Source organism: Salvelinus namaycush, chromosome 32 (genome assembly GCF_016432855.1).
Source record: "Salvelinus namaycush isolate Seneca chromosome 32, SaNama_1.0, whole genome shotgun sequence".
NCBI classification, from domain to species: Eukaryota; Metazoa; Chordata; class Actinopteri; order Salmoniformes; family Salmonidae; genus Salvelinus; species Salvelinus namaycush.
Window position 1 is genome coordinate 31,968,498 of NC_052338.1, and position 25,522 is coordinate 31,994,019.

The 25,522-nt window shown below is 44.0% G+C and overlaps 1 protein-coding gene across 1 annotated transcript in view; it reads right to left on the reverse strand.

The window, feature by feature from the left end:
* Positions 1-574: 574 nt before the first annotated feature.
* The window catches only part of LOC120027426 (E3 ubiquitin-protein ligase TRIM71-like), a 43,870-nt gene continuing 18,922 nt past the window's right edge, over positions 575-25,522 (reverse strand). Inside the window, exons 2-9 of the mRNA XM_038972359.1 lie at positions 13,920-14,087; positions 6,649-6,783; positions 4,141-4,245; positions 3,860-3,997; positions 3,047-3,382; positions 2,724-2,885; positions 1,717-1,911; positions 575-1,613 (exon numbers count right to left, since the gene is read on the reverse strand). Coding sequence (XP_038828287.1) covers positions 1,095-1,613; positions 1,717-1,911; positions 2,724-2,885; positions 3,047-3,382; positions 3,860-3,997; positions 4,141-4,245; positions 6,649-6,783; positions 13,920-14,087 — 1,758 coding nt within the window. The 3' untranslated portion in view covers positions 575-1,094. The remainder of the gene's footprint in view (positions 1,614-1,716; positions 1,912-2,723; positions 2,886-3,046; positions 3,383-3,859; positions 3,998-4,140; positions 4,246-6,648; positions 6,784-13,919; positions 14,088-25,522) is intronic.

A 25,522-nucleotide genomic window follows, 5' to 3' on the forward strand; every position in this document is an offset into this window, starting at 1 on the left:
AATACATCCTGATAACTCCTGATAAACTTGTAAAATACTTTGGTGAGCCCTTCGTTTGAGAGTACACAAATGCTGTTTTTGCTTTTTCATATTGATTTTCATTATTTTTCTCCTCATAATCAGACCAGCTTGCTGATGCCTGAAAGGAATCAACAATGTTCAATTGATAATTGGATACTTTGGGACAGAAAAGAGAATCTCCCCACAACAACAACGACTAGCTCATGATTTCAACCAATCATCAAACTGCATCTGTCCAAGGACAGACTCCCGGCTCCGCTGTGATCAATAAACCAGTCAAGCTAAAAGGAGATTCTTCTGGTCCATCTGGTACTGTGACCTGAGCTAACTAACACAGAGTCAGTCTAACGGGTTTGGCATTACATAAAACCCTCCGTTCTTACCTCTATTCTGTCAGTCTGCAGTGACACTACACATGGAGAGATGAGGGGACATACTAAACCAAAATCTACAGAACAAGCTACCCTAAACATCACTGAACACACTAGACTCCACTACAGGTCAGGTCAAAACGGCTTTTCATTTTTATGTCTCTCTTTAAATAAAAAAAGTATTGAGGTAGACTTTTTTTATTTTCTTCTTTGTAAAACTTGACAGACTAGAGTAGACCTCTGCTCGGAGAGGGTGAGTACATTCATTAAGAACTAGATGAGGTAGGTGCCGGAGCAGAGGATTCAATATTTCAAGAAAAAGTGAGAAAAATCCCTGAGAAGGCGACGTGAGGAGAGTTGAGAGAGAGCAATTCAGATAGAAGACAGGGAAATCGTGATCTCTTCCTTGTTACTTTCACTACTGATTATCAACTAGTCTTAGTGGTCCCCTTTGTCATACAGTATACCACAGGAATATGATTCCACAAACTAAAACCTAAAAGTAAAAAATAATTTAAAAACGAACAAATTCATTTCCCCTTCATTTGTAATAATGCATTTCTACCTGCTCTGATTATCTCTCTTTAAACTGTCCTCTCTTTGTGTGTTTGTTGAATCATTTTCCTCGCTCTTCAATTTCCTCTCCCTAACAGAGAAACGGAGAGAAAACAGAGCGAGAGAAAGAAAGAAAGCGAAAAGTGATTAGAACTTGAGGATGCGGTTATTTCCGAAGTCGACGACCACGATGACTCCGTCAGGTGTCACAGCAACACCGGAGGGGCGGTCCATCTGTCCGAAGCCACTACCATGGGTGCCAAATTTGCATAAGAAGTTCCCGTTGGGCTCGAACACCTGCACCCGGTGGTTCCTCGAGTCGGCAACGATGATCCGGTTCTCCTGGTCCACCGCTATGCCCTGGGGACGCAGGAACTTCCCGTTACCGGTACCCTCAGAGCCCAGGAACCGGGCAGACTGGCAATCTGGCCGAATCACCAGCAGACGATGGTTGTTGAAGTCGGTGACGACCAGGTGGTCCTCATGGTTAAAGGCGACGCCACGCGGCGAGTCAAAGTGTTTCCACAGGGCGCCCTCAAAGCCGTACTTGTTGATGAACGAGCCATCAGGGCCAAAGAGCTGGATGCGGTGGTTCCTGGTGTCAGAGACCAAGATCTTCCCCGCAGAGTTCACTGCCACATCCCAGGGGTAGTTGAACTGACCGTTCTACAATAGAGTACAGTAGAATATAGTTATTAGTTCAGCTCTGATGAGTGTGTGTGTCTATACTACTGTACGTGAGAGAGCGCGCGATTGAAAGAGTTTGTACCTTAGTGCCCTTCTCGCCGAACTTGAGCATAAACTGTCCGTCAAAGGTGAACACCTGCACACGGTGGTTGTCTTTGTCCGTTACGATGATCTGCTGTTGGCTGTCGCACGCCACGCCCGCTGGACGATCAAACTGACCGGGGCGAGAGCCCAGGGAGCCGAACTTGTGGTGGAAGGCACCGCACGGCTTGAAGATCTGGACAGTAGGAGGTAGTCGCAGAAGAAAGGAAATAATTAAAGAGTCACTGTTCTAAAGATGGCTAGCTAGGACACTGTACACGCTGTGCTTCACTGTTCTAAAGATGGCTAGCTAGGGCACTGTACATGCTGTGCTTCACTGTTTTAAAGATGGCTAGCTAGGGCACTGTACACGCTGTGCTTCACTGTTCTAAAGATGGCTAGCTAGGACACTGTACACGCTGTTCTTCACTGTTCTAACGATGGCTAGCTAGGGCAGTGTACACGCTGTGCTTCACTGTTCTAACGATGGCTAGCTAGGGCACTGTACACGCTGTGCTTCACTGTTCTAAAGATGGCTAGCTAGGGCACTGTACACGCTGTGCTTCACTGTTCTAAAGATGGCTAGCTAGGGCACTGTACACGCTGTGCTTCACTGTTCTAAAGATGGCTAGCTAGGGCAGTGTACACGCTGTCCTTCACTGTTCTAAAGATGGCTAGCTAGGGCAGTGTACACGCTGTGCTTCACTGTTCTAAAGATGGCTAGCTAGGGCAGTGTACACGCTGTGCTTCACTGTTCTAAAGATGGCTAGCTAGGGCAGTGTACACGCTGTGCTTCACTGTTCTAAAGATGGCTAGCTAGGGCACTGTACACGCTGTGCTTCAGCTCTCAAGAAGAGGGCTACTGAGAGACAGATAGCTGGCAAGTTAAAAGCAAACAAACTGACACTGATTTAGCAAGAGTTAGCTTTCTAGCATCATAAAACCCTTTCTCCTTAGTATTACGGCTGAGTCGACACCAACCCACGACATTAAATTAATGAAACCCACCTGTACGCGGTTGTTACTGCGGTCGGCCACCACCACGTATCCCTCTTTATCCACACTGATTCCCCAGGGACGACACAGCTGACCATCACCCTCCCCCTCGCTGCCAAACGCAGACACCGGTGAACCCAGAGCCCCGTAGCGTCGCCCAGACTTCACCAGTACCTGGAACATAGGCAGGGAGAATGCTACTTAGCATTTCATCCTATCTACATCAATTTTCAAGTTGTATTACTTAGTTGTTGCTTAAGAGATGTGCATAGAATATGTTGGAGTGTAAATATATTACTTGGTTGTTACATTTATTATAATACTATACATTTTACCTTGAAGGGGCTGCCCATGATGTGCTGGTTACAGACCAGAACTGACACCAAATCTTCTCCCTCAGTCTTGGGCAAGTAGCTGACGGTGTACGACCCGTTCTGGTTGTCACACACCTCCGCAGCCGATAGGTTACCATCCGCGGCTGCCATCACCACCGCTGACACTGCGTCACCGCCCGAGAGGCAGGGCTCCCTGTCGTGGTCGTAGCCAATTACGGTGAAGGAGGCGGTCTTGCCACGGAGTGCGGTCTTTAGGCCCTCGCCGTGAGCTTTGGTGACGGGAGCAAACGCTCCGCTACTGATCAACCCCATGGACTGAATGGCTTTGTACAGGGCCTGGTGAAGACAATATCATCAATAATACTATTAATATGCCACGAACTAGGGACAAGTGGAAATAGCAACATTAATATAATGTATATGAAATTGGCTGACATGTCGATAATTCCAGTCATCCAAAGAGCCACAAGAGTCTCTAACCCCTCTCGCTTGGTCTGGCGGGGCGAACAGGAACCTCTTATTTACCTGGTCTGGCGGGGCGAACAGTAACCTGTTATTTACCTGTTCTGGAGGGGCGAACAGGAACCTGTTATTTACCTGTTCTGGAGGGGCGAACAGGAACCTGTTATTTACCTGTTCTGGAGGGGCGAACAGGAACCTGTTATTTACCTGTTCTGGAGGGGCGAACAGGAACCTGTTATTTACCTGTTCTGGAGGGGCGAACAGGAACCTGTTATTTACCTGTTCTGGAGGGGCGAACAGGAACCTGTTATTTACCTGTTCTGGAGGGGCGAACAGGAACCTGTTATTTACCTGGTCTGGAGGGGTGAACATTAAACGATCGTCCTCCTGTGGCTGCAGCAGGCCTCTGAGAGACTTGAGCTCCTGAATCTGGGTCAGCGTGCGCTCTCTAGCCAGCAACACGTCCAGGTGACAACCCTCATCCAGCACCTGATGAGTTATGAGGTGAGGAGACATGGATGCCATCGTTAGCAATAATCATGAATGACTTTCAACATAGTATTTAGAAACCTGGTCGTCTTGCGCCCCCCCCCCCCCCCCCCCCCCCCTCCCCTCCGGACCTTTTAACATACCTGAGTGACGGCTGCGATGGTGCTGTCCAGCTTGGTCAGGTTCTGATGCAGCTTCTCTACCTGCAGGTACAGGGACTTGGCTTTCAGCTGGTGGATCTTCTCAACCTGGGAGAGGGAGGGAGAAGGGGGAGAGAGAGAGAGCGAGAGCGAGAGAGAGAGAGAGAGATTAATTCATGTGGGTGTACAAGTATGGGCAAATCCAGCAGTGTGAAAACAGTAGTTTGTTAAATCTCAGATTGTTGTAGATCAGTGTACCGGTTACAGTGGGATATTGGACATATAGTGACAGCATTGACTAACAGACAAAACAGGCCATTCAACAGGGGGATGAAGGGTGTGAGGTGAATCAAAAACTAGAGGTTAACAATACTACACAACACTTAAAAGTTCAACCTGTCTGGATCCATGTTAAAGGGAAGAACTAAACCTCCAGCCTGTCTGGTTCCATGTTAAAGGGAAAGACTAAACCCCCAGCCTGTCTGGTTCCATGTTAAAGGGAAGGACTAAACCCCCAGCCTGTCTGGATCCATGTTAAAGGGAAGGACTAAACCCCCAGCCTGTCTGGTTCCATGTTAAAGGGAAGGACTAAACCCCCAGCCTGTCTGGTTCCATGTTAAAGGGAAGGACTAAACCCCCAGCCTGTCTGGTTCCATGTTAAAGGGAAGGACTAAACCCCCAGCCTGTCTGGTTCCATGTTAAAGGGAAGGACTAAACCCCCAGCCTGTCTGGTTCCATGTTAAAGGGAAGGACTAAACCCCCAGCCTGTCTGGTTCCAAGTTAAAGGGAAGGACTAAACCTCCAGCCTGTCTGGATCCATGTTAAAGGGAAGGACTAAACCCCCAGCCTGTCTGGTTCCATGTTAAAGGGAAGGACTAAACCTCCAGCCTGTCTGGATCCATGTTAAAGGGAAGAACTAAAGCTCCAGCCTGTCTGGTTCCATGTTAAAGGGAAGGACTAAACCCCCAGCCTGTCTGGTTCCATGTTAAAGGGAAGGACTAAACCCCCAGCCTGTCTGGTTCCATGTTAAAGGGAAAGACTAAACCCCCAGCCTGTCTGGTTCCATGTTAAAGGGAAAGACTAAACCCCCAGCCTGTCTGGTTCCATGTTAAAGGGAAGGACTAAACCCCCAGCCTGTCTGGTTCCATGTTAAAGGGAAGGACTAAACCCCCAGTCTGTCTGGATCCATGTTAAAGGGAAGGACTAAACCCCCAGCCTGTCTGGTTCCATGTTAAAGGGAAGGACTAAACCCCCAGCCTGTCTGGTTCCATGTTAAAGGGAAGGACTAAACCCCCAGTCTGTCTGGATCCATGTTAAAGGGAAGGACTAAACCCCCAGTCTGTCTGGATCCATGTTAAAGGGAAGGACTAAACCCCCAGCCTGTCTGGTTCCATGTTAAAGGGAAGGACTAAACCCCCAGCCTGTCTGGATCCATGTTAAAGGGAAGGACTAAACCCCCAGCCTGTCTGGTTCCATGTTAAAGGGAAGGACTAAACCCCCAGCCTGTCTGGTTCCATGTTAAAGGGAAGGACTAAACCCCCAGCCTGTCTGGTTCCATGTTAAAGGGAAGGACTAAACCTCCAGCCTGTCTGGATCCATGTTAAAGGGAAGGACTAAACCCCCAGCCTGTCTGGATCCATGTTAAAGGGAAGGACTAAACCCCCAGTCTGTCTGGATCCATGTTAAAGGGAAGAACTAACCCCCAGCCTGTCTGGATCCATGTTAAAGGGAAGGACTAAACCCCCAGCCTGTCTGGATCCATGTTAAAGGGAAGAACTAAACCCCCAGCCTGTCTGGTTCCATGTTAAAGGGAAGGACTAAACCTCCAGCCTGTCTGGATCCATGTTAAAGGGAAGGACTAAACCCCCAGCCTGTCTGGATCCATGTTAAAGGGAAAGACTAAACCTCCAGCCTGTCTGGTTTCATGTTAAAGGGAAGGACTAAACCCCCAGTCTGTCTGGTTCCATGTTAAAGGGAAGGACTAAACCCCCAGCCTGTCTGGTTCCATGTTAAAGGGAAGGACTAAACCCCCAGTCATGAGTCATAAACACACATACAAAGCAACAGAAAAGGCATAAGTCATGTGGGCGGACAGGGAGAATCAGGACATGCAACGTGAAGTGTGTATACAAACATGTAGAACACGTCTACTGTAAAAACACCTTGTCTTCAAAACATGTTAGTCAAACAGTGACAACAGCTGTTGGATGAGCCCTCTAACCACGTAAATATGTGAGAGAGCGCGAGAGAGAGAGAGAGAGAGAGAGAGAGAGAGAGAGAGACTGACAGGCAGAGACTGACAGAGAGAGACAGAGACAGAGAGAGAGAGAGAGAGAGAGAGAGAGACAGAGAGAGAGAGAGAGACAGAGAGAGAGAGAGAGACAGAGAGAGAGAGACAGAGAGAGAAAGAGACTGACAGGCAGAGACTGACAGGCAGAGACTGACGGAGACAGAGAGACAGAGAGAGACAGAGACACACAAACACACCAACACAGTTGGAGAAAAGCTTACCTTCCAGAGTAGCTGACTCTCTCTGTCCTCCAAGGCTTTCAGGAGTCTGAGGACCATGTTCTTCACCTCTGTCTGAACCACCTTGGCCTTGATGTCAACCTGCTCTGCTATGGCCTGGACCTTCTCCATACTCAACTAGAACAGGGGATATTACAGGGTTAGAAATAACACACACACACACACCACCTTGATCTCTAGCATACAGGACCAACTGGGGGTATAGGGTCAAAACATATAATACAACATCACTGGACCTTCGCCATTCTCAGATTAACAAGAACTAACCAGGTTAAAAATACCCACATAACACTTCTACCCAGCTATGACAAAATCTTTAACTATTTTTCCAGACAAAAACTAATAACGAGACGCCTGAAAAAAAAAACACTATTACAAATGACTTTAGTTGATGAAAATGTAACGAGATGAAAAGTCCACGTGACACTAATCAACATTCAAATGGACATGAATCTCCTTTTCCATCTGTTTTGTCCATGCCGTCACAGAATATCTAATGCAATCAATCCACTCATTGGCCAATAACGTCTTTTCATTTGCACGGGCTCCTTCCAAACACACAGCTAGGCGGTCATTTCAATCCCCGGTGTCTCTTTTGAACTGATGCACAGCCAGGACACAGGACACAATTGTACAAAACAATAAAAGGTATTTGATCAACTTTGCTTTCATATAGGCAATTTGTTTGCGCTGATCACATCAGAAGCTCCATTTTGCAGGGAAAGCTCAGACTCTCCCCCTTTCAAGGAAATCACTTATTTACCCCGTTCCAATGGTTACGATGAGAAAATAAGATAGATTGTTTAACCTGTAGCCAAGCTGTACAGTACTGTGAAAAAGTATTTGCCACCCTTTCAAATTCTCTACTTTTACATATTTTGTTATACTAAATGTAAATCAGATCTTCAAGCAAAACCTAATATTAGATACATGGATCCTGAGTGAACAAATAACACAGCAATGACATACTTATTTCTTATTAAACAAAGTTATGCAACAGCCAATGTCCCTGTGTGAAAAAGTAATTGCCCCCTTAAACTCAGTAACTGGTTGAGCCTCCTTTAGCTGCTCTAACCAAACACTTCCTGTAGTTGTTGATGAGTCTCTCACATCGCTGTGGAGGAATTTTGGCCGCTCTTCCATACAGAACTGCTTGTTTCAAGTCCTGCCACAACATTTTAAATTAGGATTATCTCTGGACTTAGACTAGGCCATTCCAAAACGTGTTGCTTTTTAACAATTTTCATGTAGACTTGTGTGTTTTGGATCATGGTCTTGCTGCATGACCCAGATGCTCTTCAGTTCACAGACGGATGGTCTGAAATTCTCCTGTAGAATTCTCTGATACAGAGCAGAATTCATGCTTCCTGTTTGGTTTTCGCCAGACATAAATGGGACCGTTGTCGTCCAAAAAACTTTATACTTTTGACTTTTCTGTCCATCCAAGAGTCTTGAAGATCATTCAAATGCTTTTTGGCAAACTTCAGTAAACTTTTTGGATGAGATGGGTCCCATAATGTCTGGTGAAAACCAAACACTGCATTCCACGTTAAGAACCTTACACCAACGGTCAAGCATGGTGGTGGTAGTGTGATGGTTTGGGGATGCTTTGCTACCTCAGGACCTGGACCACTTGCCTTAATAGAAGGAACCATGAATTCTGCTCTGTATCAGAGAATTCTACAGGAGAATGTCAGGCCATCTGTCAAGGAAGCAGAAGCTGAAGTGAAGCTGGGTCATGCAGCAAGACAATGATCCAAAACACACAATCAAGTCTACATGAAAATGGTGAAAAAGCAACATATTTTAAGTTTTGGAATGGCCTAGTCAAAGTCCAGACCTAATCCGAATTAAAATATTGTGGCAGGACTTGAAACGAGCCGTTTATGCTCAAAAACCCACAAAATGTCATTGAGTTAAAGCAGTTCTGTATGGAAGAGTGGGCCAAAATTCCTCCACAGCGATGTGAGAGACTGATCAACAACTACAGGAAGTGTTTGGTTAGAGCAGCTAAAGGAGGCTCAACCAGTTACTGAGTTTAAGGGGGCAATTACCTTTTCACACAGGGACATTGAGGTGTTGCATAACTTCGTTAATTAAATAAATACAATACAAATAACAAAAAAATATATACTTAAACTCAGGTTCCTTTTATCTAATAGCAGGTTTTTGTTAATGATCTGATAACATTCGGTAGCAAACATACAGAAAATCAGAAAGTGGGTAAATACTTTTTCACGGCACTGTATAACTTCTTTACCCTCAAATTCAACTCTGGAACTCGAAGTTCCACTGCTTTAAAATCCCCTATAATCAAGGACTGACTTAGACCTGGGACACCAGGTGGGTGCAATTCATTATTAGGTAGAACAGACACCAGCAGGCTCCGGACCTCGTAGGGGTAAGAGTTATATGGTTAATTATGACTTGCATTGGTTACAATCTACCACAATAGCAATGTCACCAGCTAAGGTATACAAGGGGATAGGCCTTGTTGGACAAGGCTATCTGTGCACATGATGGGGAGGCAGCGTAGCCTAGTGGTTAGAGCATTGGACTAGTAACCGAAAGGTTGCAAGTTCACATCCCTGAGCTGACAAGGTACAAATCTGTCATTCTGCCCCTGAACAAGGCAGTTAACCCACTGTTCCTAGGCCGTCATTGAAAATAAGAATTTGTTCTTAACTGACTTGCCTAGTTAAATAAAGGTAAAATAAAAATGGAAGTTACGAGCTACATATTTAAATGAAGAAAAAAAAAGCACTATTATGTTACTAAATGACTGACTAAAATTGTCCAAGGTTTTAGTCAACTGATAATACCTAAAACTAACGAAGGATAAAATATATATCTTAAAACAAAATCTAAAATAGCTGCTAAAATGAAAACTGCAGCAGGGTAATAGAATAAAACAGGAGTTATCACACAGCACGTCCTGGGTGGCCAATAGTCAACTCAGGAATTTCGACTACGTCATGCATGAAACAGGAAGTGACCTGGAAATATGACTTAAAGACAGGTTATATGACCATCTCATGCACCTGCTCTGTTATGACACACTAAAATACAGGAAGTAGACAGTACACAGGAATTCTGAGGATTACCACATAACCTCACACCCCTCCTAACATTAAGGGGTAGACACCAACTCCTCACTTCACTCATCTTATTCAACATTAGGGGCGGCAGGTAGCCTAGTGGTTAGAGTGTTCAACTCTGGAACTCGAAGCCAGTTCCACTGCTTTAAAATCCCCTATAATCAAGGACTGACTTAGACCTGGGACACCAGGTGGGTGCAATTCATTATTAGGTAGAACAGACACCAGCAGGCTCCGGACCTCGTAGGGGTAAGAGTTATGGTTAATTTTGACTATCATTGGTTACAATCTACCACAATAGCAATGTCGCCAGCTAAGGTATACAGGTAGCCTAGTGGTTAGAGCGTAGGGCCGGCAGGTAGCCTAGTGGTTAGAGTGTAGGGACGGCAGGTAGCCGAGTGGTTAGAGTGTAGGGCCGGCAGGTAGCCTAGTGGTTAGAGTGTAGGGACGGCAGGTAGCCTAGTGGTTAGAGTGTAGGGACTGCAGGTAGACTAGTGGTTAGAGTGTAGGGGCGGCAGGTAGCCTAGTGGTTAGAGCGTTGGGTCAGTAACTGAAAGGTTGCTGGATCGAATCCTCGAGCTGACAAGGTAAAAGTCTGTCGTTCTGCCCCTGAACAAGGCAGTTACCCCGGTAGGCCGTCAAATAAGAATTTGTTCTTAACTGAGTAGCCTAGTTAACTTCTCTGGGATATGTGGGACTCTAACGTCCCACTTGGCCAAAAAACAGTAAAAATGCAGAGCGCCAAATTCAAATAAATTACTATAAAAATCTAACTGTCATGAAATCACACATGAAAGATGCCAAATTAAAGCTACACTTGTTGTGAATCCAGCCAACATGTCAGAATTCAAATAGGCTTTACGACGAAAGCACACCGAACGATTATGTTAGGTCAGAGCCAAGTCACAGAAAAACACAGCCATTTTTCCAGCCAAAGAGAGGAGTAACAAGAAATAGAGATAAAATGAATCACTAACCTTTGATGATCTTCATCAGATGACACTCATAGGACTTCATGTTACACAATACATGTATGTTTTGTTCGGTAAAGTTCATATTTGTATCCAAAAATCTGAGTTTAGGCGGGATGCTACTGTCTCACTTGGCCAAAAGCCAGAGAAAATGCAGAGCGCCAAATTCAAATAAATTACTATAAAAATCTAACTTTCATTAAATCACACATGAAAGATACCAAATTAAAGCTACACTTGTTGTGAATCCAGCCAACATGTCAGAATTCAAATAGGCTTTTTGGCGAAAGCAAACGATGCTATTATGAGGATAGCAACAGAGTAAACAAAGAGAGAGAAGCATATTTCAACCCTGCAGGCGCGACACATAACGCAGAAATAAAAATATAATTCATGCCTTACCTTTGACGAGCTTCTGTTGTTGGCACTCCAATATGTCCCATAAACATCACAAATGGTCCTTTTGTTCGATTAATTCCGTCGATATATATCCAAAATGTCCATTTATTTGGCGCGTTTGATCCAGAAAAACACCAGTTCCAACTTGTGCAACGTTACTACAAAATATCTCAAAAGTTACCTGTAAACTTTGCCAAAACATTTCAAACTACATTTGTAATACAACTATAGGTATTTTTTAACGTAAATAATCAATACAATTGAAGACGGGATGATCTGTGTTCAATACAGGACAAAAACAAACTGTAGCTAGCTTTCTGGTCACGCGCCTCTAACAAACAGTACACTAAGTTACCCTCGTTCTGGATGGCCGTACTTCTTCATTACACAAAGGAAAAAACCTCAACCAATTTCTAAAGACTGTTGACATCCAGTGGAAGCGGTAGGAACTGCAAGAAGGTCAATTAGAAATCTGTATTCCCAATGAAAATCCATTGAAAAGAGAGTGACCTCAAAAAAGAAAATCTGAATGGTTTGTCCTCGGGGTTTCGCCTGCTAATTAAGTTCTGTTATACTCACAGACATGATTCAAACAGTTTTAGAAACTTCAGAGTGTTTTCTATCCAAATCTACTAATAATATGCATATATTATCTTCTGGGGATGAGTAGCTGGCAGTTGAATTTGGGTATGCTTTTCATCCAAATGTGAAAATGCTGCCCCCTATCCTAGAGAAGTTAAATAAAGGTGAAATAAAATGTAAAAAAAACATGAGCAGTGGCCTTTGAAGTCAGAGTGTGAGATAGGAGCTAGTAGAGAGAGGTAGTGTCACTGACCGCCATGCTGTTCTCACTGTATATGAGAGGAGAGTGACATTTTAAGAAAAATGCAAAAGTTTTGTAGAAACGTCAATGTCAAGGGGACCTAATGGAAATAGTTTGGCTTCATTGTCAAAAAGCATTAAATTGATTTTCTAACACATTAAATTCGAGATTTCTTTCTATATTTTTTTGTCATTTATGTCTCTCCCTCTCGTTCCTTTCTATCACTTTACACTCTGTTTCCCTCCGAGTTGGGTGGTTAGAGGGCGGTCTGGACCGCACAGGGCCGAGGGGGGAGGGGTCCTTTGTGACATTACCCAGAGAGGGGGGGGGGGGGGGGGGATCAAAGGTCACCCAAATCCCCCTGAGGTCATTGACCTCCTGACCCATGGCTGAAGACCCTCCCCCTGGGCAGCAGGGTCCCTTCTCTCGCTGGCCATTTGGGACAGACCGCTAAAGGGTCAGTTATAATCAGGACGTCTGGAGAGAACAGCAGGAAGGGAGGGGAGGGGCTTCATCAATACTGAAATAGAGAGCAAGGGGGAAGATGGAGAGGGAGAGAGAGGAAAAAGGTAGCGTGAGAGCAATAGGAGAGAGAGAGAGAAAGATTTGGCACTAAAACGTAAGCTCAAATGTGTAACTAATGACATTTCATCATTTAACTGTTTAGTGCCCATATCATTGTGAAACAAAGCTATTGCTGGTCCGTGGCAGGCCAATACAGTAGCAGCTTGGAACACAAAGGAGGTCAAACTGGCCAATCAGAAAGCAGCTTACTCAACCAGCAGGTCACAAGTTCAGAGTCGGAGGTCATGGGAGATAATGGGTGTGGAGTGGGCGGAAATATCCTGCCCGAGAAAGAGTGTGTGTGTGTGTGTGTGTGTGTGTGTGTGTGTGTGTGTGTGTGTGTGTGTGTGTGTGTGTGTGTGTGTGTGTGTGTGTGTGTGCGCCTGTCCAAGTTCTGTATCAGGAGATAGAGGGACGAGGCGGTGGTTGAACAGTGACAATGTGCACAGTTATGACGTAACGTAACCTTGGCTCGCTGAACTAGATCATGTTTCAGGGTTACGCTGAGTCCTGACCAGTGTCAGACACGCACCTTCCAGGGCGATTACACAACATCTCACACTTCCTGGTAACTCTGGTTTCCAGGAAGTACTGTAACAAAGCATCTCATTCAGCAACATACCCATCCGTTTCAAAACCATTCTCAACAGATCATGGGGAGTGAATGGAACTGTGAATGTCTCAGAATCCATTACCGATAACACACCCCTGTATAACAATAACGTCTGTTTTTAAGAGGAAAACTTTTCTTAAAACCATAGAACTAGAATGAATACAATACTATTTATGTGTAAGAGTTCTCAGTCCCAGGTGATTGTCAGTGAGCACGTGGTTGTGAGGGAGGACATGGGTATCAACACCGTGACTGAATAGATCATTTAACATTATTAGTAACGTCCATCTTCTACCCTTCTCGTCTCTCCCTTCTTCCATCTCCCATTCTCCTCCCCCATCTCTTTTTTCCTTTCACGTGTGTAACTTCTTCTAGTGACCACTGCTAGAGACAAAACAGAGTCAGAGAATCTATTTACTCTACAAGCATTTACATAGAGATAATATGTCCCTCTCTGTGTGTGTGTGTGTGTGTGTGTGTGTGTGTGTGTGTGTGTGTGTGTGTGTGTGTGTGCGTGTGTGTGTGAGAGAAAGAGAAGGGTGGAAGGGTCTAAGATTCTATTCCTAGATGACCTTTCCCCTTCCTCTCCTCCCTTCCCTGTCACTCCCCTTTGACCCCCGTCACCCCAGGCAACCCACCCCCTTCCTGGGCCAGCTGGGTACCTCTAACCACAGGCTTCAGTGCAGCCTAAAGGAGAGTGTGAATGATATGCAGAATATACCACATTTCTGAACCGGTAATGGGTCAAAAATACCACAGATGCATTGAGACACAGACACGCTCACCTGTACAGCCTGTCTTCCTTGCTGTGCATCGGCCAGTAGCTGGATGATGATGTCTCTGGAGTCCTGGACAGCGTCCTGTAGATAGACCAAGCTGTGGCCCATGTGTCTGCCCACACTACACTCTCTACAGATAGGCACAGAGCACGTCTCACAGAAAAACAGAAACACCTAAACGAGAGAGGGAGAGAGTTCATTCAATCCTCCTATCAAAACTTGATCCAAAAAAAAAACATACATTAGAACATACTATTTAAAAGGGTTTAAGTGCTTTAATATGTTAAACAATGAACCATGATGGTGAGTATATGAGACCAGACACCATTGAGGGAAATGGTTTGTTATTGACTATGAGGTGTGTTGCCGTGTACATTTCTGCAGCGCATGTTTGATTGAATACATCCCCTGGTTCTGTTCAGGCTCAGAGGGGTGACATTGAGATGAGACCGGGCATTCTGGGGCTTTACGGATCAATACACCAAATCAGAGGACTTAATGCGCGCACACACACACACACACACACACACACACACACACACACACACACGGTTTAAGAACCTGGTTTATCAACAACTAAATCATAACAAAATGCATTGATCAATCTGTAATACTAAACACGATCACATTTCATAAAATAACAAATATAAATATTTGATGTTGACTCATTAATAGGTCACACGTAACCATTAGCATGACCAAAATCTCCTCTACACTGACGGGTTGTAACAAGACACTAATTAAATATGCACCAAACATAAAATCCCAGAGCGACAGGGATCAATGTTGTCCAATGGGAGTAGAGCTGAGGGGAGGGGGTGGGAACCGCAATCAATCCATTGATAATGGCTACAGTCCCAGGGGGAGGCATGATGTAATGAGGCATGCGCACACTCCTGTCTGCTCCTTTGAGCCCCTCCCCTTTCTTTCTTTTCTCCTCCATCCCGCTCTTCTCCTCTTCTAGCTCCGCCTTCTTCAACCTCTCCAAAATTCCAAGGGGAGGGGCAGAACAAAGGGATGGAATGCAGCTGAATTTGGTGGAGGAGGGGAGGTATGGATTGTGGGATGGGTGAGGGTCTGACAGCAGGGAAAGTCTAACATCTCCAACCAAGGGTCTCAATCATCATTTTGGAGCGATTTTAGTGCCAAAAGAAAATAGTTTTTGAATTCCATCATTTTCAAATTGTATTAGGATATTTCATTTGAACAAAATATTTTGGGATTTGTAATGCACAAATTGAATTCATAAACTGAACTTATATTTCATGATTTGAAACAGAATTTAATAAATATTTAATTCAGTTTAAAAAATATTCAACTGAATATTGAATATTCAAATTCTATATTTATATATTCAGTTTTAATATGGTAGATATTGCATTCATTGTCTGCATCATGTTTACCAACTATCATTTTAAGTTTCATATTCAACTTCTCAGATGCATTCAGATTCAGTTTTCAAATTCAGTTCTCTAAATTCAGACTCAAAACCAGAGTCAACATCCTGGTACTTTACCAGCCAGGAGAGGTAGAGGAGAACAGATAGAGTCAACATCCTGGTACTTTAACAGCCAGGAGAGGTAGAGGAGAACAGATAGAGACAACATCCTGGTACTTTAACAGCCAGGAGAGGTAGAGGAGAACAGATAGAGACAACATCCTGGTACTTTAACAGCCAGGAGAGGTAGAGGAGAACAGATAGAGACAACATCCTGGTACTTTAACAGCCAGGAGAGGTAGAGGAGAACAGATAGAATCAAAAACAGATAAAACAGAAACTTCTGTCGGTTTCTGAAGCCAAAGTGGCATGTTGAATGTATTTTCTTCCAGTGAATTTGGCTCTAGCATTTGAACTGTTTTGGCTATTAGCTATTACAACCCCATTCCTGAAAGTTAAGACACTCTGGAAAATGGACGTGCCTTCTATGGTGATCAAAGACCGTGCAGGACAGGTTAGAAGGGAGTGTCACAAAAACATAGCTGAATAGCCCTGTCATAGCCCTTCTAAGGATAGCCTTTCCACTCCCTATTTCATATTGCTCTTGTGAATGACTGGGTTCCAACCAGCTCTCATACATGTCACCAAACTGTGTTAGCCTACTTAGCTAAAGCCTATACAGTGTATTTAATTATAGGGATAAGTTCTGGAAGTTAATGTAAAAAGGACTGCTTGTACCAGTTCCCCGATTCAGCTCATAACGAGACTCGAACTCTGCCTCGCAAACACACGTGACCGCACTCCCGAAGCGTTCCAACCCACCGCGCTATTGAACAAAGGCCTTCTTCAACACTTCAGGCTGAGCTTCACAGATCCCCATCTGCTACCTTTTACCTCCCAAACTCACTTCACAGCAACGCCAGTGGTGGAATCAGCACAACTGTAGATTACGAGTCCAATGGCACCATTGTAAAGGACATCACGATGTCTGCTTAGCAAGTACTAGTTCCCCCCTGGTTAAGCTCATACGGAGACTTGAACTCAGGACTCAAAAACAAAACGTGACCGCCCTTCTGAAGCATTTCAACACATCTTGCTATTTTAAAAAACCAACGTATTTCTTCAATTGCGCAAAGGGGTGACACTTGAAGCGGAGTTTCCCAGAACCCCATCTGCTACACTAATACTAAGTCTTCAAGAGCCTGCAAGGTTACTCATCAAAAGAGCGCTGTTTGGTGATCCATGCCAACGTGATGAGCAACCTTGCCTGAGACCTGAAGACGTGTTCGTTTGACATGTGGAAGTTTGTGTTAGGCATGTTCGTTTCAAGTCTCTTCCGGCAAGGGTAGTCATAAGGGTAACATGTGACTTACAGGGTTAAGACTGCATTTGCCTGCTGAGCTAAAGCCTAGGCATTGGTTCTGTGACTTGGATGAGTTTCTTCAAGGAGGAGGTCAAAGGGGGGGGGGTTGAAGTGTAACAAAGGTGGTCCGGTGACCCCGCTCGGGTGATGAGTAACTTGTCTGAGACATGAAAAGTTGCATTGTCTGTTAGATCCCCATCAGTCAAACTAACACGTCTACAAGGTTGCTCATCACACAAATGGATCACCAAACCACCTCTGTTGCACTCTCATTAAAAATGGGGTGCACAGATCTTTCTGCTTGTCACAGAAAGTGGTGTTGTGCAGTAGGCCTGTTTTGGAACGAGGCAGGTAGCCTAGTGGTTAGAGCGTTGGGCCAGTAACCGAAAAGTTAACTCACTGTTCCCCGGTAGGCCGTCATTGTAAATAAGAATTTGTTCTTAAAACGACTTGCCTAGTTAAATAAAGGTTAAATAAATACAAAAATATATATTTTTAAATGTATATTGGTGCCGGGATCTTAGTCAAAGGGGGGTGGAAATGTTACCGGGGTGGTTCGATGAACCTTGCTGAAGACTTGTGTTAACTTCCTGAACTAATCCCTATAGGCTTTATCTAAGTGAGCTAACACAGTCTTGTGACATGCAGAGGACCTGGTTCGAACCCAGTCAGTCACAACAAGGTTAAATAGGGAGTGGAAAGGCTATCCTTAGAAGACAGGGCTATTCAACTATATTCTTATGGGGGCAACAAAAAAAATTGTGACACTCCTTTCTGTGTCCTGCGTGGCCTGTAATCATCATAGAGGGAAACAGAAGGCACTTCCTTGTTCCAGAGAGTCTTACAATAGCGTATAGCCAAAACGGTTCAAATGCTAGAGCCAAATTCATAGGAAGAAAAAAAAAATATTCAACATGCCACTTTGTCTTCAGAAACCACCAGAAATGTCTGTTTACCACTACCTCACCTGGCTCGCAAAGTACCAGGATGTTGTCTCTGGTTTTGAAAGTGAATTTGAAAACTGAATGCATCTGGGAAGGAATATGAAACTTTGATCAACAGTTTGTAAACTCGATACAGAGACAATAAATGCAATATCTAACATACTAAAACTGAATATATAAATATTAAACTTGAATATTCAATGCACTATTCCTTCAATTCAGTTTCAAATAATGAAGTTACATTTATGAATTCAATGATTCAATGTGTATTACAAATTCAAACTCAATATCCTAACAAATTCAAAATCCTAATACAAATTCTGAATTATGGAATTCAAATACAATCGGTTGGCACTGAAACCGATCCACACATCCTGATCATTAGATCCTAAAACACTCTCGTCCCACTTGTCATGTTTTTCATTTACTTCAAAACCTTTGAGAGATTAGACTAACCAAAACAACAACTTTGATATACAAACGACGGAAAACAAGTAGATGAGCATGACTTTATTCCCATATTCTAGTTGATATCCCCATATTCCAGTTGCTCGTTCATATTCCCATATTCTAGTTGCTCGTTCATATTCCCATATTCAGTTGCTCGTTAATATTCCCATATTCCAGTTGATCGTTAATATTCCCATATTCCAGTTGATCGTTAATATTCCCATATTCTAGTTGATCATTAATATTCCCATATTCCAGTTGATCATTAATATTCCCATATTCCAGTTGATCATTAGACAAGAACATGTTTCACCTTTCTGAGAAGAGAGAAACTGGCTGAAGGATTTTGACCATTGTTGTGTCAAGCACGGTTGAGATGTTGAAATGAGATGACCTAGTAGAGTTTAACATGGGGAGAAGAGACTTGCAGAGAAGACCGATGTTTGTGAAAACAGTGGTGTCACGTTTTAACTGGAGATAAATTATACGGCCAGCTGTATAACGTGACTAGTCTTCTCCACCACTATCATGTGTCAGCTGCTACTTCCTATAGAGTCTTCTCCACCACTATCATGTGTCAGCTGCTACTTCCTATAGAGTCTTCTCCACCACTATCATGTGTCAGCTGCTACTTACTATAGAGTCTTCTCCACCACTATCATGTGTCAGCTGCTACTTACTATAGAGTCTTCTCCACCACTATCATGTGTCAGCTGCTACTTACTATAGAGTCTTCTCCACCACTATCATGTGTCAGCTGCTACTTCCTATAGAGTCTTCTCCACCACTATCATGTGTCAGCTGCTACTTCCTATAGAGTCTTCTCCACCACTATCATGTGTCAGCTGCTACTTCCTATAGAGTCTTCTCCACCACTATCATGTGTCAGCTGCTACTTCCTATAGAGTCTTCTCCACCACTATCATGTGTCAGCTGCTACTTACTATAGAGTCTTCTCCACCACTATCATGTGTCAGCTGCTACTTCCTATAGAGTCTTCTCCACCACTATCATGTGTCAGCTGCTACTTCCTATAGAGTCTTCACCACTATCATGTGTCAGCTGCTACTTCCTATAGAGTCTTCACCACTATCATGTGTCAGCTGCTACTTCCTATAGAGTCTTCACCACTATCATGTGTCAGCTGCTACTTACTATAGAGTCTTCACCACTATCATGTGTCAGCTGCTACTTCCTATAGAGTCTTCTCCACCACTATCATGTCAGCTGCTACTTACTATAGAGTCTTCACCACCACTATCATGTGTCAGCTTCAACAATGAGTCCTTAAACCTGTCAAACACACCACACACACACGGCTGGAGTTTCTTGTGGATTATATTACACGGTTCCTGGAATGGAGTCAATATTATTGACTGACTATCACAGGTGTGGGCAATTCCAGTCCTCGAGGGCCTGATAGCTGGGGCTGGGGCAAAACTGTGACACCTGACACAGCTGACTCCAATAATCACCTAATCAGGATCTTCAGTTTAGAATGCAATTTGATTAATCAGGTGTTTGCTAGGGATGGAGAAAAAAGTGACACCAAATCAGGCCCCCGAGGACTGGAGTTGCCCACCCATGCAGCAGGAGGAGTAGCTTCATATAGCCTCCAACACACACACTCTCTCTAGGCATTCCATGAGCCTGAGTCACAACAAACAAAACAGACAGAAACATGAAAAACAGGAGGTGTGTTTCTGGGAAAAACAGACGCCATAGGTGTACTACCAAGGTAAAGGGGTCAAATCCACACCGGAAATTCTAAAACCAGACAAGGACTTTAGGGGAAAATGATTAACCAACAAAAGTCACGACACCACCACCCCAATCCACTCCTGATCCCAACCAGGTGTTTGCTAGGGATGGTCTGTAGCCATAATAGCTGCTTTTTAACTGTTTATGACCCCTCCACGCAGGCTGTGTCACCCTCGACCATAAAGCTAAGAGCAGCTCCCTGTGTTCAGCTCAGGTCCCAATAAAGCTTTACCATAACACGCATAACCACCAAACCAGACAGGCAAATTCAGGGTCGGTGAAGACGACCAAAGCCAAGGACAAATTGCCTTAAATCTACAGTTTTATATAGAGCCATAGCTGAATGGAACTCTTTATCAATCCATATTTCTCAGGAAAAAATAAAATCCTTCAAGAAAAAAATAAAAGAACATCTAATGTGATGGACCATATGACTGGACAGGAAATAGAAAGAACATCTAATGAGATCGACCATATGACTGGACAGGAAATAGAAAGAACATCTAATGAGATCGACCATATGACTGGACAGGAAATAGAAAGAACATCTAATGATATAGACCATATGACTGGACAGGAAATAGAAAGGACATCTAATGATATAGACCATATGACTGGACAGGAAATAGAAAGAACATCTAATGAGATAGACCATATGACTGGACAGGAAATAGAAAGAACATCTAATGAGATCGACCATATGACTGGACAGGAAATAGAAAGAACATCTAATGAGATCGACCATATGACTGGACAGGAAATAGAAAGAACATCTAATGAGATCGACCATATGACTGGACAGGAAATAGAAAGAACATCTAATGAGATAGACCATATGACTGGACAGGAAATAGAAAGAACATCTAATGAGATCGACCATATGACTGGACAGGAAATAGAAAGAACATCTAATGAGATCGACCATATGACTGGACAGGAAATAGAAAGAACATCTAATGAGATCGACCATATGACTGGACAGGAAATAGAAAGAACATCTAATGAGATCGACCATATGACTGGACAGGAAATAGAAAGAACATCTAATGTGATAGACCATATGACTGGACAGGAAGTAGAAAGAACATCTAATGAGATAGACCATATGACTGGACAGGAAATAGAAAGAACATCTAATGAGATCGACCATATGACTGGACAGGAAATAGAAAGAACATCTAATGAGATAGACCATATGACTGGACAGGAAATAGAAAGAACATCTAATGAGATCGACCATATGACTGGACAGGAAGTAGAAAGAACATCTAATGAGATCGACCATATGACTGGACAGGAAATAGAAAGAACATCTAATGAGATCGACCATATGACTGGACAGGAAATAGAAAGAACATCTAATGAGATCGACCATATGACTGGACAGGAAATAGAAAGAACATCTAATGTGATAGACCATATGACTGGACAGGAAATAGAAAGAATCAACTGAATTTTAAATGTGTTTCCTGTCAGGTATTTTAATTGTCTGTGTTGAACGTTTGTGAAGTCGATTTGTTGTTGTTTGTAATGTCTTGTTAATTGGTGTTGGACCCCAGGAAGATTAGCTAGCGTTACGGCGTTAGCTAATGGGGATCCTAATAAAAATGACAAATTACCGTTTCAAAAGAAAGAAGAGACGTTATTAGGGATGGGCGTGGTTCCAGTATGTGAATAAAATGTACACCAAACAAAAACCATTGATTTCAAAAGTTTAACAAACCATAGACCTCTAAGCACAAGGACTACTTTTAACAATTTACACAGAAAATGTAAAAAAAAAAAAATTACTGGAAAAACTGTTTGGATGCTTCTGCAGTTGCTCCCAGTAAATTAGTGTTTTTTTTACTGCGTAAATATGCATTGAGTGCAATGGTTTGTTAAAATGTGAAATCAACAGTTTGCTGGGCTTACATTTTAAAGTCTCAGCATAATTCAGTTACCATGGAATTGCCCTTCTTTGAATAGTGACATTTCAAATAGCCATCGCTACAGCAACTCCTACATGGTGTGTGATGGTGCAACTCCTACATGGCGCAACTCCTGCATGGCACGTGATGGTGCAACTCCTACATGGCGCGTGATGGGGCAACTCCTACATGGCGCGTGATGGGGCAACTCCTACATGGGGCAACTCCTACATGGCGCGTGATGGGGCAACTCCTACATGGGGCAACCCCTACATGGTGTGCGATGGCGCAACCCCTACATGGTGTGCGATGGCGCAACCCCTACATGGCACGTGATGGCGCAACTCCTACATGGCGCGTGATGGGGCAACTCCTACATGGGGCAACTCCTACATGGCGCGTGATGGTGCAACTCCTACATGGCGCGTGATGGGGCAACTCCTACATGGTGCAACTCCTACATGGCGCGTGATGGGGCAACTCCTACATGGCGCAACCCCTACATGGCACGTGATGGTGCAACTCCTACATGGCGCGTGATGGGGCAACTCCTACATGGGGCAACTCCTACATGGCGCGTGATGGGGCAACTCCTACATGGGGCAACTCCTACATGGGGCAACCCCTACATGGTGTGCGATGGCGCAACCCCTACATGGTGTGCGATGGCGCAACCCCTACATGGTGTGCAATGGCGCAACCCCTAGATCAGGGTTCCCAAACTGGTGGTTTTCTGAGCAAGTTGTTTTTTTGGGACTAAAAACACCAGCTAGTCAAGTTATTTTAGGAAATATTTTCCAAAGTAATCCCATCCATAATAGAGAGATACTGTATGTGCTCGTATACACATGTAAGCAAGGTCTGAAATGACTATATTTTTTGTCAAATTATACCTGTTTGGGGCTGAATCTAGTTGTTGATCCCTATCCTAGATGGTACAACTGGTGTGTGATGTTAAAACAAACTCAGAGGTACAACTGCCAATGACAGGAGAAGATAACACTTGATCCCACATGCAGACACACCCAAAAGCAGTTACATTACACATAAAACCTATGCAAATGCATCCACACACACACACCAGAGAAAGGAAAACCTGGATGATGTGTGAAATGGGGTGTGGACTGGGGAGCCCGGGGGCCTTCTGGGAAGGGGATGAATGTCACACACGCTCAACCACACCCATAAAAAATGGGGAAGTGAGTTATTGTATTTCATTAGTGCACCGGACGTTACTACTAGGGTTAGCAATAGCATTGTGAGGGTATTTTGGAACCAGAGTTTACATTCCTTGTAGCAACAGGGATATAGTGGAGGGGGGACTGCTGCCTTGGGAAACACAAAAAAATTAAAAATTGAATAAAAATTACTTTTCTGTGGAACCACCATTATTGTTCACATTGAGTCCTTTCCTATAATAATATAATATGTTACTAGCCCCACATAGCAGATATTTCCAAACCCTGACAGATCAAATCAAATGTTATTTGTCACATGCACCAAATACAACAGTTGTAGACATTAGTGAAATTCTTACTTACAAGCCCTTAAACAACATTGTAGTTTTAATAAAATATTTTTTTTTAGGTAAGAGATAAGAATAACAAATGATTAAAAGAGCAGAAGTAAAATAACAATAGCAGGGCTATATACAGGGGGTATATAGATGGGGCCACAGTGTCTCCTGACCGCTCCTGTCTCAGCCTCCAGTATTTATGCTGCAGTAGTTTATGTCGGGGGGCTAGGGTCAGTTGGTTATATCTGGAGTACTTCTCCTGTCTTATCCAGTGTCCTGTGTGAATTTAAGTATGCTCTCTCTAATTCTCTCGTTCTCTCTTTCTTTCTCTCTCTCTGAGAACCTGAGCCCTAGGACCATACGTCAGGACTACCAGGCATGACTCCTTGCTGTCCCCAGTCCGCCTGGCCTTGCTGCTATTCCAGTTTCAACTGTTCTGCCTGCGGTTACGGAACCCCTACCTGTCCCAGACCTGCTGTTTTCAACTCTTAATGATCGGCTATGAAAAGCCAACAGATTTATTCCTGATTATTATTTGACCATGCTTGTCATTTATGAACATTTTGAAAATCTTGGCTCTCTCTAATTTTCTCCTTCTCTCTTTCTTTCTCTCGGAGGACCTGAGCCCTAGGACCATACGTCGGGACTACCGGGCGTGGTGACTCCTTGCTGTCCCCAGTCCGCCTGGCCTTGCTGCTATTCCAGTTTCAACTGTTCTGCCTGCGGTTATGGAACCGCCACCTGTCCCAGACCTGTTGTTTTTCAACTCTTAATGATCGGCTATGAAAAGCCAACTGAAAATTATTCATGATTATTATTTGACCATGCTTGTCACTTATGAACATTTTTGAACATCTTGGCATAGTTCTGTTATAATCTCCACCCGGCACAGCCAGAAGAGGACTGGCCACCCCTCATAGCCTGGTTCCTCTCTAGGTTTCTTCCTAGGTTTTGGCCTTTCTAGGGAGTTTTTCCTAGCCACCGTGCTTCTACACCTGCATTACTAGCTGTTTGGGGTTTTAGGCTGGGTTTCTGTACAGCACTTCGAGATATTAGCTGATGTACGAAGGGCTATATAAAATAAACTTGATTGAAATAAAAATAAAATAAACTTGATTGATTGATTGATTGGGTACCAGTACAGAGTCAATGTGCGGGGCCACCGATGTCGAGGTAATTGAGGTAATAAGTACATGTAGGTAGAGTTAATGACTATGCATAGATAATAACAGAGTAGCAGCAGCGTAGAATGGTGGGGGGGGGGGGGGGGGGGGGGGACGACAATGTAAATAGTCTGGGTAGCCATTTGATTAGATGTTCAGGAGTCTCATGGCTTAGGGGGTAAAAGCTGTTTAGAAGCCTCTTGAACCTAGACTTGGCGCTCCGGTACCGCTTGCCGTGCGGTAGCAGAGAGAACAGTCTATGACTTGGGTGGCTCGAGTCTTTGTCCATTTTTAGGGCCTTCCTCTAACACGAGCCATGACCAGCCTTTCAAAGCATTCCATGGTCTTCAGATGCGAGTGCTATGGGTCGGTAGTCATTTAGGCAGGTTACCTTAGTGTTCTTGGGCACCGGGACTATGGTGGTCTGCTTGAAACATGTTGGTATTACAGAATCAGTCAGGGAGAGTTTGAAAATGACAGTGAAGACACTTGTCAGTTGGTCTGCGCATGCTCGTAGTACACGTTCTAGTAATCCGTCTGTCCCAGCGGCCTTGTGAATGTTGACCTGTTTAAAGGTCTTACTCACATCGGCTCCAGAAAGCGTGATCACACAGTCGTCCGGAACGGCTGATGCTCTCATGCATGTTTCAGTGTTACTTGCCTTGAAGCGAGCATAGAAGTTATTTAGCTCGTCTGGTAGGCTCGTGTCACTGGGCAGCTCTCGGCTGTGCTTCCCTTTGTAGTCTAATAGTTTGCAAGCCCTGCCACATCCGACGAGCTTCGGAGCTGGTGTAGTACGATTCGATCTTAGTCCTGTATTGACGCTTTGCCTGTTTAATGGTTCGTCGGAGGGCATAGTTAGAGTCCCGCTCTTTGAACGCGGCAGCGCTACCCTTTAACTCAGTGCGAATGTTGCCTGTAATCCATGGCTTCTGGTATGTACGCATAGTCACTGCGGGGACGACGTCATCGATTTAACTTCTTGATGAAGCAAGTGACTGATGTGGTGTACTCCTTAATGCCAGATTGCATGGAACCGTGACTAACAGCCGGGTGGACACAAA